This window comes from Hirundo rustica, chromosome 5, assembly GCF_015227805.2.
Source record: "Hirundo rustica isolate bHirRus1 chromosome 5, bHirRus1.pri.v3, whole genome shotgun sequence".
In the NCBI taxonomy this organism is placed as follows: Eukaryota; Metazoa; Chordata; class Aves; order Passeriformes; family Hirundinidae; genus Hirundo; species Hirundo rustica.
The window spans coordinates 32,867,874-32,884,184 of record NC_053454.1 but is presented as its reverse complement, the minus strand read 5'-3'; the positions used below and the strand labels follow the sequence as shown (position 1 = coordinate 32,884,184).

Genomic DNA, 16,311 nt, shown 5'->3' with positions numbered 1-16,311 from the left:
CTAATTATCTGCATATTAGCATTTTGGAATTGACACTTCCTAGCTAGCCTGGGCATATGGCATTATTTCTATGCAGCAGTTTCCATTCTGAGTTTACATACAGATAGCTAAGCCACGTGCACAAAAAGAGCATTTTCTCCTGACCTAAGTTTTGAAATACCAGAAGCAAATGCCTAAAAAGCCTTGCAGTGCCCCTGTGCAATCCCCAAGCCCAGGTCTCCATCAAAGCCCTGGCATTCCAGCAGTGGCCAGCCAGGCAGCTGTGCCAGCCTGTGCCCGCTTTGTGCTCCTTAGGTTGCTTGAGGAGCTGGCAGAGGCTGCTCTGGAGAGGGAGGGAGGGAGGGAGAACCCCTCCAAGACAGCCTTGGCTACCCAGGCAGACCTGCTGGGGCAAGGCTGCAGTCTGTGTGTGCATGGGAGCACTTGGCACCATGCCCATCTCTCACAGACACGGAGTCCTTCCCTGCAGCTGCTTTGGAACAAATCCTGGTCAGCCCAGTGTTGAGCGTCTGGGATCTGTCCCTCTGCAGTCACAGCCCGGGTGCTTCTGCAGGCTCCTCCGTTGAAAGGAAGGTGTTCCTTCCCCTGTCAAGCTCTTCTGGAAGATGCAGGCTGTGTGTGCTCTCTTTACACATGAAGTAATCCCAATTGCCACTGTTCCTTATCTCTTTTCAGCTTTCTCTCATTTTTCCTCCACTTCTCTTAGAAGCAGTTATCAGCAGGCAGAGATCTGATCCAGACTAAGATGGCTTCTCCTCTCTGGAAATCCACTGCCTTTCTTCCATTACTCTATTTTGCTCTCCAGACCTCTTACTATGTTTCCTTACTTTCTCACCTTGTATCTTGCTCCTTCCCATGTCTCCCATTATTCCTCTAAGTTGTGTTTGATTTTCCTGTTTTTTTCCTTTCCCAGAAGTGAATTTCTTCACGATCCCCTCTTGTATCTCTTGACAGTCCATCCAATGCTTCCCCCATGAGCTTCATGCCCTGAGCTCATTTGTCTTCTCCTTCCCCTCCTCGCTCTCCCACTCAATCCTTGTCTTCGAGGCAGTGCAACAGGAAGCAAAGAGAGTGACATTAGCAAGCACAGTTCTTACAAGTTTACTTTGCTCCCACAGTTAAATTAACGACCTTTCCAGCTATTCTGGAAAGGTGGTGAAATCATGCAGAATGTGAAATCCTTACAGTAATTTATGAACTCTAGAGAATCACAAACGAAAATCTATTTTCACTGTGTGCTGCAGAGTTTGTATATTATGCTTTTATTAGCAATGCATTCAGTGCTGTGGTTTCCCTAAAACTCTGTGATACAGAGTCAGATATTGCCTCTGGCTTGGACTTGTTTAGTTTCCCCAAGTACCAGGCACATCATCTGTAACTGTCAACAGCTGACAACAGAGAATAGATTGTGTTTTGCAGTTTTTCTTTCCCTTCCTCTTAATACATTGCTTGTAGAGTCTGACTTGGACATACTGAAATTTGGCTATGGAAAAGTCTATGGAACTTATGCTGAAAAGCAAGTATTTAATTTGATCAGATACAAATGATACCCTAATAGTAGTGTCAGTGCACTTGCACTTTTACTGTATATTAAGAGGTTCAAAATCCAATTTTCATAATTACTATTTCTGTACTGTTTCCGGTAACATTTGTGGGGGGTTATTTTCCTGTAACATTTGTGTTTCCATTTGTGTTCATTTATCTATCCTATTTATACTTCAGTAGTATAAGTATCTAAGATCCCTAGAGTCCTTTTTACTTGTAGTTTTGGAGCTTTCATTCTAATTTGGTTCTGCTTTCTTTGTACAAAATTGTAATCCGGATTTTTTATCATTACTAAACAACACTATCTGCATGTCCTTGGTATCATAGTGCTTTTTAGGTATCTTTATCCTTTTAATATCAACAACCTTTGGTACCTTCTGCTTTTACTCCTGCTGCTTCTTGCATCATCTGTGTAAAATGTAGTGGCTATAAAATAATTAACCATATGTGTGGCTGTGCCTTTCCGCACTGGGCGGACGCGGGCCCCTGGCTGGCTCAGATCTGCACAGCGGCCAGAGCATTTTCGGTCCGGATATGCAAGCAGGTTATCTTTACCTGCAGGACTCGGCTTCTCAGCAGCGGCTGGCCCAGACAGTGTTGTGACTGTGGCGGTAGATAAAGGATGGCTCTTGGCTAAGCAGGTTTAAAGATGGTTTATCCAAGCCGAGCTGCGGGAGATCCACAGCTCGTCCAGACTGCCGGCCAGAGAGAGTTTGAATTTCCCTCTCTGGTCTTATAAGCGGGGGAGGATTCAGGGGAGGTCACAACAGGACAGCAAATCAGAGAATTCAGGGGGCAACAGGAGGTGTCCACTTCTAAGCCTCTGACCACTGACAAAAGGGGAAAAGGGGATTCCTCCGGGCACCGACCTATCACTCAACGCCTCCCTGGGAATTTCCCAAGCTGGGGAGGGGTCCTGAAGTGACAGACAGGATGCCCCAGAGTGGGGGTGGGGGGAGAGGGGATTGACAAGGATAGGTGGGGGGTGGGATGATTGACATGAAACAACTCAAAGGGGATGGACTGTTACAGAACTGGGGGCACAGTGAACTGAACCATAACATAAAACTTCTTATGAAAACTTAATAAAACAATTCTTGCACCGCCACACATATGCATTCAAGCACTTTCGTGTAGCTGATTATCATGTTCTTGCATTGACTTTTGTGGAATCACATGAGCCCTTCATTGCAAACTGTGACATACAAGTGCTGTGTCTTTAATCTTCCCATACTATATATACTCAAGCAACAAAAAACATATTTGCTTCGTTCTTAATTGTTTCTGAACTGTCTTTTTGGGAATATTTTTAAGATATCAAGTCATTGCATAAGTGCCTCTGTATACACATTGCCTGGCACAGTGCAGCATGCAATACATATATATCTGTCTTAAAGCATATTTGCTTCTCCTCCTCTCAATATTATACAAATTGAAGATCTAGTAGCAATAACCCTCTCTTACATCTTCATGTAGACCCATGGAGGCAAGGCTGGCCAGGAGGCAATTAAAATTCTTCCTCTCTATTCAAACAAATTAAGTATGCCCTCTACCCAAAGAGAACTTGTTCGGGAAAATATCAAGCTGACTTTTTTTTTTTTTTTTACTTTCCACTGAATACATCAACACTACACAAGTATGTAACCATATTTCATGCAACATGCAATTTCTGAGAGGAACTTAGTGATGGCTGTGCTTGTTAACCATGTTTCTTCTTAAGATAAATCATTCAATACATTTTTTAAATTTTTATCTTCAACTTTAAAGAATAGAGGTTATGTCTCACAGTTTTCTAAACAAGAACTGTAACAGCTTTACAGTAGATGTCATAATACAACATTGTATTATTTAGTCTTGTGAGACTTGTGCTAACATTGGAGCATAAACTTGCTGTTTCAAACTCATCCTGCTTAATAAAAAACCAGCCACATTACAAATAATCTATTAATATATAACATTAGATAGGAATGTGAAATTTTTTTAGAAAACTGCAATGTGTCCCCTAATTGCCCTGATAGCAGTAGTATGTCTCATCTAATAGACATTTACCCATTTCTTCATTCTTGAATGTTACTGTTTCTTCTCCTTAGAACTAGGCTGCATAATAAAAGCAGACCTGAGAAGCCATTGAATAGATAATAATATCAAAATCAGTCTGCTGAAGACACATAGCAATATTATTACATCTTACATGTATGAAAAAGGAAGAATTCCTTTGATTTCTGTCAAGAAGGTCAGCATGTGAAAGTCTGGTTTCAGAAAGTGCTTAGAAGTAAGGATAGTACCACAAAATAAACAATTTTGTTAGTATTAATGAAAAATGCACTTGTCAATCCAGTCAGCTCTGCCCAGGCTCCTGAAAGTATCCGTCTCACTTATGGCTTTATGAAGGACTTCACAATACCATTTTTTCAGTTATTGACATGTTAATGTTCTTGTTCCATGTTAGTTTTTTTTTTTCAAACAGAAATGAGGGAGGCTAGAGTTGAGCCAGCTCACCCTCATTTCACACTCACTTTGCAGTGAACCTGGTGTGGTGAGGGTGGAAGGACAACTCATGACAGCATGTGAAAAGGCCAATCTCTGTTTTCAGTCATGCTGTATTCAAACATACTTTCAAGCACCATCAGGAGATTTGGTCTTCCTTGATGTCCCAGTGAGGCCAGACTGATCAGATCTCTGGGAAGCCTACAAGGGACATGCAGTTTAAAGTCTTACCTTTGGAGTTCCCTCTCAAGAAGGGAAAGTCTCTCACTTCCGAAGCCCGCGTTAATTGGGTGTGACTTGTACTCTGAAGGAATAAGGTTGTAATTCTAAATTAACCACAGAACCTGAATCTAACAATTATTGTTTACTACCTTGGTATTCCACTGCCCTAGAAGAAAAGAAAATACACCCATATAATTTTGTCTTCCTTTTACTAAATTTGCTTTTCAAACATAATGTAATTTAATAAGTTGATTTGTCCACATTTTGTGATGCTGTAAAAATAACTTCGTTGAGTTTTACCTTTCAAAATAAAAAATAAATTAAATTAAATCTCCACCTTACCACCAAATAAGAGTTAAGAGGAAAAAAGCAACATTACAGCTTATCCTGTGAACAAAATACCACCAAACAGGCCAGCCTTAGGTCCTTTTTTCATTAAAGGCCTGTACACTCAGCTCTGACAGTGTAAGCAGACCTTACAGCAAGGAACAATCTGTCACACAAAGTATATATACACCAACATTTTTTTTTATTTGAAAGGCCATACTCTGGTTCTTATATCAACAAGGCACACAGTTCATTTGTGCAGTAATAGATGAGCTAACATGTGGGGGAGGTGACACACAGACAAGGCAGGAGCCCTGAGGCTAGGGAAGCTGCCTGCCAGCACATCCTGGCAAATCCAGAATCTGTCCTCTGTGTGTCCCACAGGGCTTGGGGCAGTGAATTCCCATTACATGGAAGTTGAAAAGTGAGGGACGACTGTTGAGGTCTTGTAGATAGCAGCCTAGCTACTGTATTTAGTCTCCTCTTCATAAGAACGAGCCCCCTTGAATTGCTCCTGAATTGGCTGCACTCAGTTCAAAAGCGTGAGCTGCTGAGGCACACCCCCAGTCCTGGGAAGTTGCTCCATCCCTAAAAATGCCTCTCACATAAACCACACTGCCTACGTCCCGCTGCCCCCAGTGCACCCCTTCCCCAGGCACATACACTGGAGTTGTTTTTCCTGCTCCTCAGAAAGCACCGGCTTCATTAACCTTGTTCATTTGTGCAAGTTCGTGTGCATGTAGGGTGTATGTCAGATACGCGATTTGTGAGAGGCTCCTTGCTTTTGTGGCTCCTTATGAGAATATACATGGAGGGTGTTTGCTGCAGCAATCAGCACAGCAAGGAGGACTGCTGTGAGTACCATACAGCAGTGAGTGAGAAGTTTGGCAGTATTGTGGCAAAAAGTCCCAGCATGGCACGTTCATGTATTGCTTTTCTCCACAAAGCACCACTCCCCCAAAATACCTGGCTCCAAATACCTGGAAGTCATTTTGGATTGGGCTGTGAAAATGGTCAATCTTACGCAGCACAAGCACTGAACTCAAGCTTGTTTGTCTGGTTGTGCGATGAAGTGGAAAATGAGCATCAAAACCTTCTCTGCATGGAAGTGAATGAGCTATCATGGGAAAAGGTGTTGATTCATTCCTTTGTGCTCCCTTTCCAACAGACACATTTCCTGCAGTGATTCTCGTTTAGAGTGTGCCTGTTGTTTTACAGATGAGTTATGAGCTGTCCAAAAAGGCCTATTTAAGTAAATTGTTCACGTCTGGTGTGCTGAATGCCAGTTTACAAAAAAAGACTGAAAACTGTCCTTTTAACATTATGACAAAATAGACACACCAAATAAAAAGCCTCAAGAGCTGCAGTTATAACAGGATAAGGTGAAAAAAGAAATTGTCAATCACTTTCCAGCTGAGGAAATCTCTTCATTAAGCCTGGACTAAAAAATTCGTCCTGACCACGTTGTTAAGATAAAAGGCCATTACCTGAATTATTTAACCAGCCGTGCAAACAGTTTTATAGGACTTCCCCAGATGAAAACAGGGTAAAGACCCTTTCCTCATGGTAAAGCCATCAGATAAAGGACCAAGAAAAGCTTGAGTTGTCTGACGGTTGGACAGGACAGAGACATGTATCCAATACTAATACTTTTAAATGACCTTCTAACTTCTGTGGTTTTGTGACTTGGCGTTTTCTGCCCAAATTCCGTTAAAAAACAAGTAGGCTTATAAATTTCTGTCCAGAACTGGGATTCTGGCTGTAGTTTAATTTAGCTCTTTTCTAGAAACACTCCTGGACTTATTTTCTATAATTCCTGTTCTTCCACTTTTTTCTCAAAGCAAGGCACAACAGAAGGGAAAAGGAAATAAAAAGGGACAGGTGAAAGGAAAAATAAGAGGGATAGGGTAAAGGAATCAAGTAGGAAAGAAAGGGAAAATAAAGAAAGAGAGGGTTTTTTTCCCATATATTTAGAATTCTGTACCATTGGAAAGAACATTGATTTTTTTTTTTTTTTTTTTTTTTTTTTTTTTTTTTTTTTTTTTTTTTTTTTCCATAAAAATAATAGAATATTCTGAGTTGGAAGGGACTCACAAGGATCATCAGTGTCCAGCTCCCAGCCCTGGCCCTGCACAGAACAGCCTCAAGAGTCACACCATATGTCTGAGAGTGTTGTGCAAACAATTCTTTAATTCTGTCGGGCTTGGTGCTGTGACCGCTTCCCTGGGGAGCTTGTTCCAGTGCCTGACCATCATCTAGATGAAGAAACTTTTCCAATATAAACCATATCCAACATAAACCTCCCTTGACAGAGTTTCGTGCCATTCCCTTGGGTCCTGTCACTGGTCACCAGAGAAGAGATTGGTCCCTGACCCTGCGCTTTCCCTCGTGAGGATGCCGAAGGCCACAATGAGATTCTTCCATCAGCCTTCTCTTCTCCAGGCTGAACAGACCAAGGGACCTCATATGACTTCCCCTCTAGGCCCTTCTCCATCCTCGTGGCCCTCCCTTGGATGCTCTCTGATAGCTTTATTTCCTTCTTTCATTGTGGTGCCCAAACCAGCCCCCAGCACTGGAGCTGAGGCCGCCCCAGAGCAGAGCAGAGCAGGACAATCCCCTCCCTTGCCCTGCTGGCCGTGCTGGGCCTGGTGCACCCCAGGACAGGGTTAACCATCCTGGCTGCATTTTTTCTCATGCTTAACAATATTCCAAATAAGAAAAAAAGAAAAATGCTGAAATTTCTTAGATAATAATAAAATAAAATTCTAAAAATCCGCTTGTCATAATTTACAAGCTACTAATATATATCAGCTTGTCAGTTGCTTTCTTCTTGTTAAGCAAATCAAAATATTAGGAAGACATACCACCATATTCTTTATTCTTTGGGGTTTTCTAAAATAAATAAATAAATAAATAAATAAATAATGTTATACTTCCAAAGGAAGTCATAGTTAATATTTCAGGTTTCCCAATATAATTGCACTGTGAATTCACAAGCAACATGCTAAACCTTTCAAGATACAAATACAAATGTATTGCTCAGAAATAAAGGAATATGTACAGGTTATAAATGAGTAGTTATGGAACCACTGATGTGTGTATTTCAATCAGACTAAATAAATGCAAAAAAAAAAAAAAAAAAGGCAGAAATAATTTCTATCCATGCATTTTTAGATTATTTTCACCTTTTTCATTCTCAGCAGGCTCATTCACTCTCTTTAGACATATAAAAAGAAAAAATGCATATCAAAATGAGGAAAGCAATGTAAAAATTGAGTAAAGGAAAAAAAATTGCAAATTTCATTACATTCAAGTTGAAAGTTTTTTTCTTTGTTTCTACAACACATATAATAGTTAAAGGTGGCCACAACTAGAGCTTCCAGTAACTTGCCATGCCCAGTTTTAAACCAGTAGGGGACAGGAGAGCTCCCTACAGGTGATGAAATGCTAATAAAAGTGATGGTATATGAACTGTGGGCTTCTTTTCTTTTGATTGGCAAGACAACCATTTTGATACTGGTTGAGTATGCAGTGAAAGTGCTGCTAGAGTGGCTCTTCCTTGCCATCATTTTCCAACTTTGAGTTCACTTTCATTTGGGAGGGACTAAACCTGCAGTGTGCTGCAGAGGCTGAATACAAGTGAAAGAATGTGTCTGGAAACCAAAATTCTGTCACATTAAAGTCCTCTATGTAATAGTTTAAATGGCCTGGACAAGCCAAGGAAGACATTTCAACTGCCAGGTCAGGACAGATTTTTCAGCATGTTGTCAACATGGTATGCACCTAAAACAGCAATACATTGCACTCCTGAATGTCAACCTTGAACCTTCTGTTCTTACCTGCCAAGAAGCAGCACTCTGATATAAAAGACTTCCCAATAATAGTTTGAAACAAGTAGAGTAATGTTCCATAAATTTTTTAGCCACTCTTGGTAATCTGAAATGCATAGGGAAAAATACCTGATGTGAGTTGAGTGAAAGTGTAACAGTACTTTTTTTTCTACTGTCAAAATTATACATGTCTATATTATGAAATGCATTCATGCCTCATTTCTCTATTACAGTATCCCAACTAACAGTATAATCTGTAACCAGTCTTAAATACTTAATATGCATTTGGACTGTAAGCCTTGTTATCTGAAATGTGCTGGAACTGGTGTGCCTTGCTCTTCAACCTGACATGTTTACAACAGCAAAATAAAAAAAAATCACAATTTATTTTGTTGAGGGATTGTGCTGCAAAGGTCTAGGGGAAAACAGTATCAGTCATAACTTAGCAACTGGCTTTAGGTGCAGCCTTTACTATACACTTTATTTCTACAGCTCCCTATTCTACGTTGAAATAACTTCTGATATAAAACATTAATAATGCTCTGCAAGTTGGGGTTGAGCTAAATGTCTACAGACTAAGATAAAATACACTTGAGAAACAAGTCAAAAATAAAAAAAGTAGGACATTTCCATCTGTGGCAAGGCTTACCAGGAAGTTATTACTGCAAAGTGAAGTGTCCTACATAGCCTAGAACAGAAAATGGGCTGGGAAGGCATGTAATTAAAACTGAAGGAGATGAACAATGGAAGAGAGACTTCCAGCAGGTGAGGAGCATAAGGTCAAGAATCTGGGAAGCTGATAATCATTATCTCTGAGAAAATCTCACTGCAGAAGTGGAAAACTATCTGGCAATGGCAGCTCATCCTAAAGAAGAAAAAGGATTTTAATCTAAGGGGAGCTTCAGCTAGCAATGGTGGCAGCTTCCCCCACTGCTGCCTTCATAGTTATTGACTAAATATGAAGGTTGTTGCATTAATGCCAACAGAAATGAGCTGAGTGGATTAATGCACACAAGGTCACGACCAGGGAGCAAGTTTCTGGTTTAGATTCTTAAAAAGTTTATGTGAGACTCACTTTTGAGGAATTGAAGAGGTTGGTGGAACAGCTTTGCTGGGGCCTGGCAAAGGAGAAAGATCAGAGGGCTCCATGGTAACATATATGTATGCCTGAGCTTGTGTTTGGATGAAAAGATCAAAGAGGCTGTGAAATGCCAAATATAGGCGCTCGCCCTCTAGACTTCAGATCTCATTCCTTCTAGGGCAATTTCAATATTAGAACACTAGGCAGATAAAAAGAAATCTCTCAGTCTAAAACTGACAATCTTGGGTGAATAAATTCACCTTGGCAGCAGAATGCAAGGATATTTGAATGTAATAAGAAAAATGGTTGCAGAATGCCCAAAGGTATGAGTGATGTTACTGTGCTGTGCATTGATAAGGCTTTGATTGTGGGCAAGAAGATAGCAAGTATAAAGTTTAGTATTCGATGTACAGTGAACAAAATGAAGGACACACATAGCAATCTGTCATGAAATGGAATATGTAGTGAAATTGTAGAAAGGCCTATTTCCCCTTTTTCTTTTTGTTCCTGGCTATAAAAGTATGAGAAACGCTATTCTTACCTTTCACTTCTCAGTCACATTTTCTCCTTGCACTAGGATGCCTGAACCAAGCAATCACGGCTTTTAAGATTCTTTCAGCTTTAAAGTCATGTTTTTAAGAACATGAATGTGTAGCATGATTTCTTGCTGGTCTTTGAACTCTCCCCCACTGTAATAATATTAACTGCTTATCTCATGCTCATGATGTGCCTTCCAATATTTGAGAAAGACGAGACCAGTTCAAGAACTATAGGCATAGTCAAAAAATAATAATGTGGAAGCAAGAATGCATAAAAGAAGGATAGCACAGTTCAGTGCTGCATACTGCACTAAAGCCACACGCTGTGCTGAATACTACTGATGTGTAGCATTTTCCAGCTCAGGTGGTATACTGAGAAATATGGTAATTAGTTTCTCACAGATTCTGTGATTAAAAAGGTAAATATTTGTTACAGGGAAATCTTACCTTCCGTGCCTTTAGTAAGCATTGTTTGAAATAAAGACCAGTACTTGACTACACCAATCAAAGGACGGAAGTAATTCCTAACAAAGCAGTTTGGTACCATTTTCAAATATAAAGCAGAAAATAGAAAAGGACACTAATTGGACAATACATGCTCCCCAGGGAGCTGGAAAGGGAAGTTGTGCATGAAAATAAAATAAATTCTTGGAACTGAGGCATGAGACTGAAGGTCGTGAATAGGCTATCAGTCACATCCATGCACAAGGAACTTTGGTATGTTTGTTTTGGTCTCCTGCATAAATGGAATATCTCAGCCTGCCAAGTCCAGTATGTAAAAAGGAGCCACAATTAGGGACAGAAACACAGTGGAAGAAACCCCATTATCTTGAAATGTACTTGACTTCAAAAAATAAGTTTCCTCACTTGAATTCCCTGGCTTGCAGTATGGTTTCTGATTTTTAAACATCCTTTTCTCTTGCCTGTTGCTAAGTGAAAGTCTTACATAAACAAAGGAAATCAACTGTGCTAAAAGGATGGAAACGACTGTATGCAAAAAGCTGTCAAATCTACAGAGTAAGCAAACTGGAAGAAAACATTTCTTAACTTAATCCTTTCAGTTACAGCAATGCTGTGCAGTACTCATGCTGTTCAGAGAAAGTTAGTGTTGGGGGTTACAGCTGTTCGGATTAATTCTCTCATTTTAAGAGTTTCTGTAGCCTCCGTGATATGCCTGGGGCTTTTGGGGGGCTTTTTTGGTTTTGCTTTTCTTTTTCCAGTAGGAGCAATTTTGATGATAAATATCAGCATGAAATGTCTAGCACACTGTGAGGACCTGCAGGGTCATGTTCAAGTTACTTTAAGAGACTAAGGCGTTGTTCAGCTTCCCACTACATGGTCACGGGAGAGGGATGGAAAACTCCTGAGAGCAAACAGGTCATATGTGGGCATGAAATCATCCTTTGGATGCTTTTTTCTCTCTGTTGCAGCTACAGGCAGGCTATATTTCAAAACAAGGAGCTTCAGCTGAACACCTAGGCTGACAAATCAAGACTCTGGTATTGGAAGAGCTCATCCTTAAAGACAAGCTTTATGACCAGACACTCACACAGTGCTTTACCTCTCTCTATACAGTGACCAAAATGCATGTTTGGATATAAGCACGGTGTCTGGTCATGTACCAAGATCTGCTTCAATTACAGAAATTCTAGCTACCGATTCATATTAAATGGATATATAGCTGTTGGTTTAAATAAATGTCAGTAGACACAGAATAAAAGAACCTCATGGTTTGTGTCACAATTCTCAAATTATGATCTGCAGGCAGTTAACAAGTTAGAGACACTAGCTGTTCTGGTTTCCAGCTGAAAGCATCTTAAGTAGATTAAATATAATCCCAGATTCTGCTCATAGTAATACAAGGGACATTAAGCACTCAGGAGTACAGGTGTTCTGCATACTTACGGAATAGGAAAGGCCCAAGAGACACTCTTATTAAGATATCCTTTTTTCAAAAATTTTGAGGATTCCTACAGTAACAACAAAACCTAGTCCAGTAAGAGGGAATGAGTACAGAATGCTACAGAATTTAGCACCAATAAATATGCTTCCTTTGAAATGGTGAATTAGATGTGCAGCAGGATCTGGTCACACTTCAAAGAATAATATGCAGAGCTGAAGATCCATCTCTTTGCTCTTGCTATCACCATTGAGGCTGCTGTATGTTAAGCAGTCTTTTGAGTACTTCAAAGCATGTTTGAAGTCTTTGCTATGCCTATCCCACGCACACACAAAAAAGCAAAAGTGCCTTAACAATATGAGTAGCTGGTGTTTTTTGTTCATTTTAGTTGTAAGTGAAAACAATTTGTTCCTGCTATGTATCATTTCTGGACCTTGGTTGTTGTTTTTTTTTTTCAGCTACGATAGCGAGGGCCGTCTAACAAATGTTACATTTCCAACTGGAGTCGTCACTAACCTTCATGGGGAAATGGAAAGGGCCATTACAGTGGACATTGAGTCATCCAGCAGAGAGGAAGATGTCAGCATCACTTCCAACTTGTCATCAATCGATTCTTTCTATACCATGGTTCAAGGTACTGTAAACAAAAGATTTCTCAGCAGACACCAGCCTGAAAATTGTTTTCTTGTGGTACAAGCAGGTCAAAGTGAAGTGAAACTTTAGGGGCATAGTGTCTGGAGGATGCGGTGATATGTACACAGTTTTACACCTATAAGCAACTGTTTAGGAAAATCAGTAGTTGCAATAAAAGTAGCATTAAGTTTTCTAACCAAATAGCTTTTGTAAGCAGCTATGGGAAGTAGAACACTTACTTTGTATTAAAAAGGAATCTTGGAAAGAAGAAATGGATTGAAAGGGAAATAGGTACAGAAATAGTATGAAGTGATATTTTAGCTTTAAAAAAGCATGTAATATCCCAGCAACCACATGCTTGCAAAAGTGAGTAGTCACAGTATGCTTAGGATTAGGCCAAAAATGCCTAATGAAACAGCAGAGAATGTGTTTTGTGCCAGTCCAAAGAATATACTATGAGGATGAGACTTTCTTAGGTTTTTAAGTAACTTTGATGATAGGTCCTAAAGGCATTTTTGCTCCTCTGAGATAGACTTATTCTTAACAATCTCAGCCTGGCTCCTTACTACCATTGTGTCAGTTATGTGAAGACAAGATGCACATATTGCATAAAGTGTCCAGTACAGAGTCTTAACCCATGTAGGTAAGCTGTAATTCTCTTTTTGGCCTTTTCAGATCAGTTAAGAAATAGCTACCAGATTGGTTATGATGGCTCACTGAGAATCCTGTATGCCAGCGGCCTGGACTCACACTACCAGACAGAACCGCACGTCTTGGCTGGCACTGCCAACCCAACCATGGCAAAGAGAAACATGACCCTCCCGGGGGAGAATGGGCAGAACCTGGTGGAGTGGCGATTCCGCAAAGAGCAAGCCCAAGGAAAAGTCAATGTCTTTGGCCGAAAGCTTAGGGTAAGCACACAAGCATGAGTGGTATCCACTGCATTCTCATTAAGGAATAAGGAAATGTGAATACATTCCTGTAGGTATTGCCATCTAGCAACCACAGAATATTTACTGTAGACAAGCTGACTGTAGATCTGGAAGTACTTGTTTTTATTACTTTATTTATTGGCTGTTTTATTTATTAATTGCTCTTTTCTGTGTGCTGTGGTTTAACCCCGGGCAGCAGCCAAGCCCCATACAGCTGCTCACTCACTCCCCCACCCACCAGCAGGACTGAGGAGAATTGGAATGGTAAAACCCAGAGAACTCGTGGGTTGATGTAAAGGCAGTTTAACAGGGAAAGTAAAAGCCACACACAAAAAATAAAGCAAAACAAGGAATGATTTCACTGTTTCCCATGGGCAGGCAGATGTTCAGCCATCCCCAGGAGAGCAGGGTCCCAGCACACGTAACAGTGACTTGGGAGGACAAAGCCATCACTCCAAACATCCCCGCTATACACACTGAGCATGACATCCTGTGGTCTGGAATATCCCTTTGGTCAGTTGGGGTCACCTGTCCTGGCTGTGTCTCCCCCACTCTGCTCTCCAGTGTGGCAGTACAAAAAGCAGAAAAGGCCTTGGCTCTGTGGAAGCCCTGCCCAGTAATAATAAAAACATCTCTAGGTTATCAACCTGTGTTCAGCACAAATCCAAAACATAGTCCTGTACTAACCTCTGTGAAGAAATACCCCAGCTAAAATCAGCCCTCTGTGGAATTTAAAGTGTTGGGTTTAGTTTGGAATGGCTAAAAAGAATAGTTTTCTGCTTTCCTTCACTGTTTTTCTTTCTGGTATTGAATTCATGTAACTGATTCGGATTCCTGTTATAAATTATTCTACCATAAGTTAGCACAATCCCTGGATTTAATTTCTTTTCTTTTTTAATTTAAATGAAAATTGTACTAAGACTTACAGTAAAAAGGGTTTAACTGTGTGTGCATGAGTATGGCATATTCCTCTAACATATGTCTTTACCATTTTGTTGGCATTTCTTCTTCCTATATAGTGAGTGAAATACAAGTAGGAAGCAAACTATGATTTATGACAGCCATTTGGTAAAGACAACACAGATTAAGCATTTAAAATTGTGTTGCCAGGAGACCATTTCAAGACCACATCAAAGCTCTGACTTACTATTAGAACTGAACTCAGTTCTTTAAAATAAGGCCTAGGCAGTGTATCAAATTAAGGTAAGTAATTTCAGACCACTTGACTTCTTCCCATTTGAAATCTTAAAATATTTTGTATCTTCCTTCGGGACAAGAAGGGAGGGAATGCTGTTATGCAGGTTATATTCCTCTCTACCACCTTCTCTAGAAGAGGAATGTATTTTTTTCCGAGAAGGAAGAACAATTATGCGCAGTAGCAGCTGCTTAAGAACAATATATTAGTAACTACCTGTGGCAGCTATCTTCCATTGATAAGGAAGAGGAAAAGGAAACCATAATTCTGAAGCTCATCCTTGTGGTTCTGGTTCATAGGCATGTTATTATATACACATGCTAAGTCATTTGTGAAAGAAATACAAGAGAGGTTTGGCAGTGAAACAAATCACCATGAGCGCCATTCTCATAAGTGACACTAAGTTTTGGTATTCAAGTACAGAGGAGGTAAAAGTTAAAAAGAGGAGGTAAAGTTGTCACAGGCAACTTTAGAAGAATTAATAAAAAAACAAAACAAATTTAACAAGATGGGAGGGAAAATGAAAAATTACAGATTAGGATAAAATAATACTAATTAAAAATGAACATAGAAATGGGAGAAGTAGGGCAGGTGGAGAATGAGCTAATAAGAGACAAATGCCTAAAAAAAAAAAAAAAAGAAAAAGAAAGAAACTTGTCAGCAATGAAAATGAAAAAAAAAGGAATGTTTTGTGAAATTGATTTACATGGAAAGAGATTACCTAAATGTCAGTCAGGAGTGGATGGGGGGATGTAGGAAAGCAGAAAAAGAAAACAAGAGAAAGAAGAACAGGAATAATTTATGGAGCTCATCATTTCCATGTATAGACAGATATGTCATCAATGTTTTTCTGCAAAGAAGACAAATGTACACAAAAAACACTGACAAAATGTACTGCTAGTAAAGGTACTCATTTCTTCTGACACTCACCGTGTTACATATATGCTGTATCTAATGTTAAAAAGTACACTGTCAGGTACTTCTTGGTTTTCTATCTTGTATTAGTTCTAGTTTGTACCAGTAATCTTTCTAAAGAAATGAATTAAAAATGTGTTCTCCTCCTTAACCCAACAGTCTTCAGTCAGTCTTGCTTTTGTTCTGACTTGGTTTGTAATTGTTCAATAAGCTAATTCTTCTCTGGAGCTGTATGTTTGGTCTGTAAGCTGGTCATAGACAAAGATCCTGCCAATCCTCTGCATGAAAGAGCCTTTTCAGGGCCTTTGTACTGAGGGTCTCACAAAGGTCTCAGATAAAGGAGCTGATATGAACTCTGTCTCAAGGCATGCACCCAGAGTTGACAGGTAACACAGACAAGGGAGTCTCCTCTTGGGACCTGACATACTCCAGACTATGCAGAGGTCCCCAGTTTCCACATTACCTGTGGAATCTCTCTGTAAGACACAGTAATTCCTACTCCTAACAGAGGAATCAGACAGATTTTGTGCTTCTCACTGGAAAGGAAAACAGGAATTAAAGAAGAGGAGGATAGACGGAGACATAAATTACTGAAACCTATCAGGACAGTAGGTGAGGACTGTCAAAAGAGTCAGTTTTGTGTCATTAAGTGTTTCTTGACTGGAAATTTTCTCGAGTACAGTTTTTATCATAATGAAATCCAGA

General features: G+C 40.0%; 1 protein-coding gene across 8 annotated transcripts in view; it reads left to right on the top strand.

Moving 5' to 3' along the window:
- The window catches only part of TENM3 (teneurin transmembrane protein 3), an 844,329-nt gene that overhangs the window by 814,850 nt on the left and 13,168 nt on the right, over positions 1–16,311 (top strand). For all 8 annotated transcript variants that reach the window (XM_058420808.1, XM_058420807.1, XM_058420806.1 and 5 more), the window contains 2 exons: positions 12,390–12,565; positions 13,240–13,475. In XM_058420808.1, coding sequence (XP_058276791.1) covers positions 12,390–12,565; positions 13,240–13,475 — 412 coding nt within the window. The remainder of the gene's footprint in view (positions 1–12,389; positions 12,566–13,239; positions 13,476–16,311) is intronic.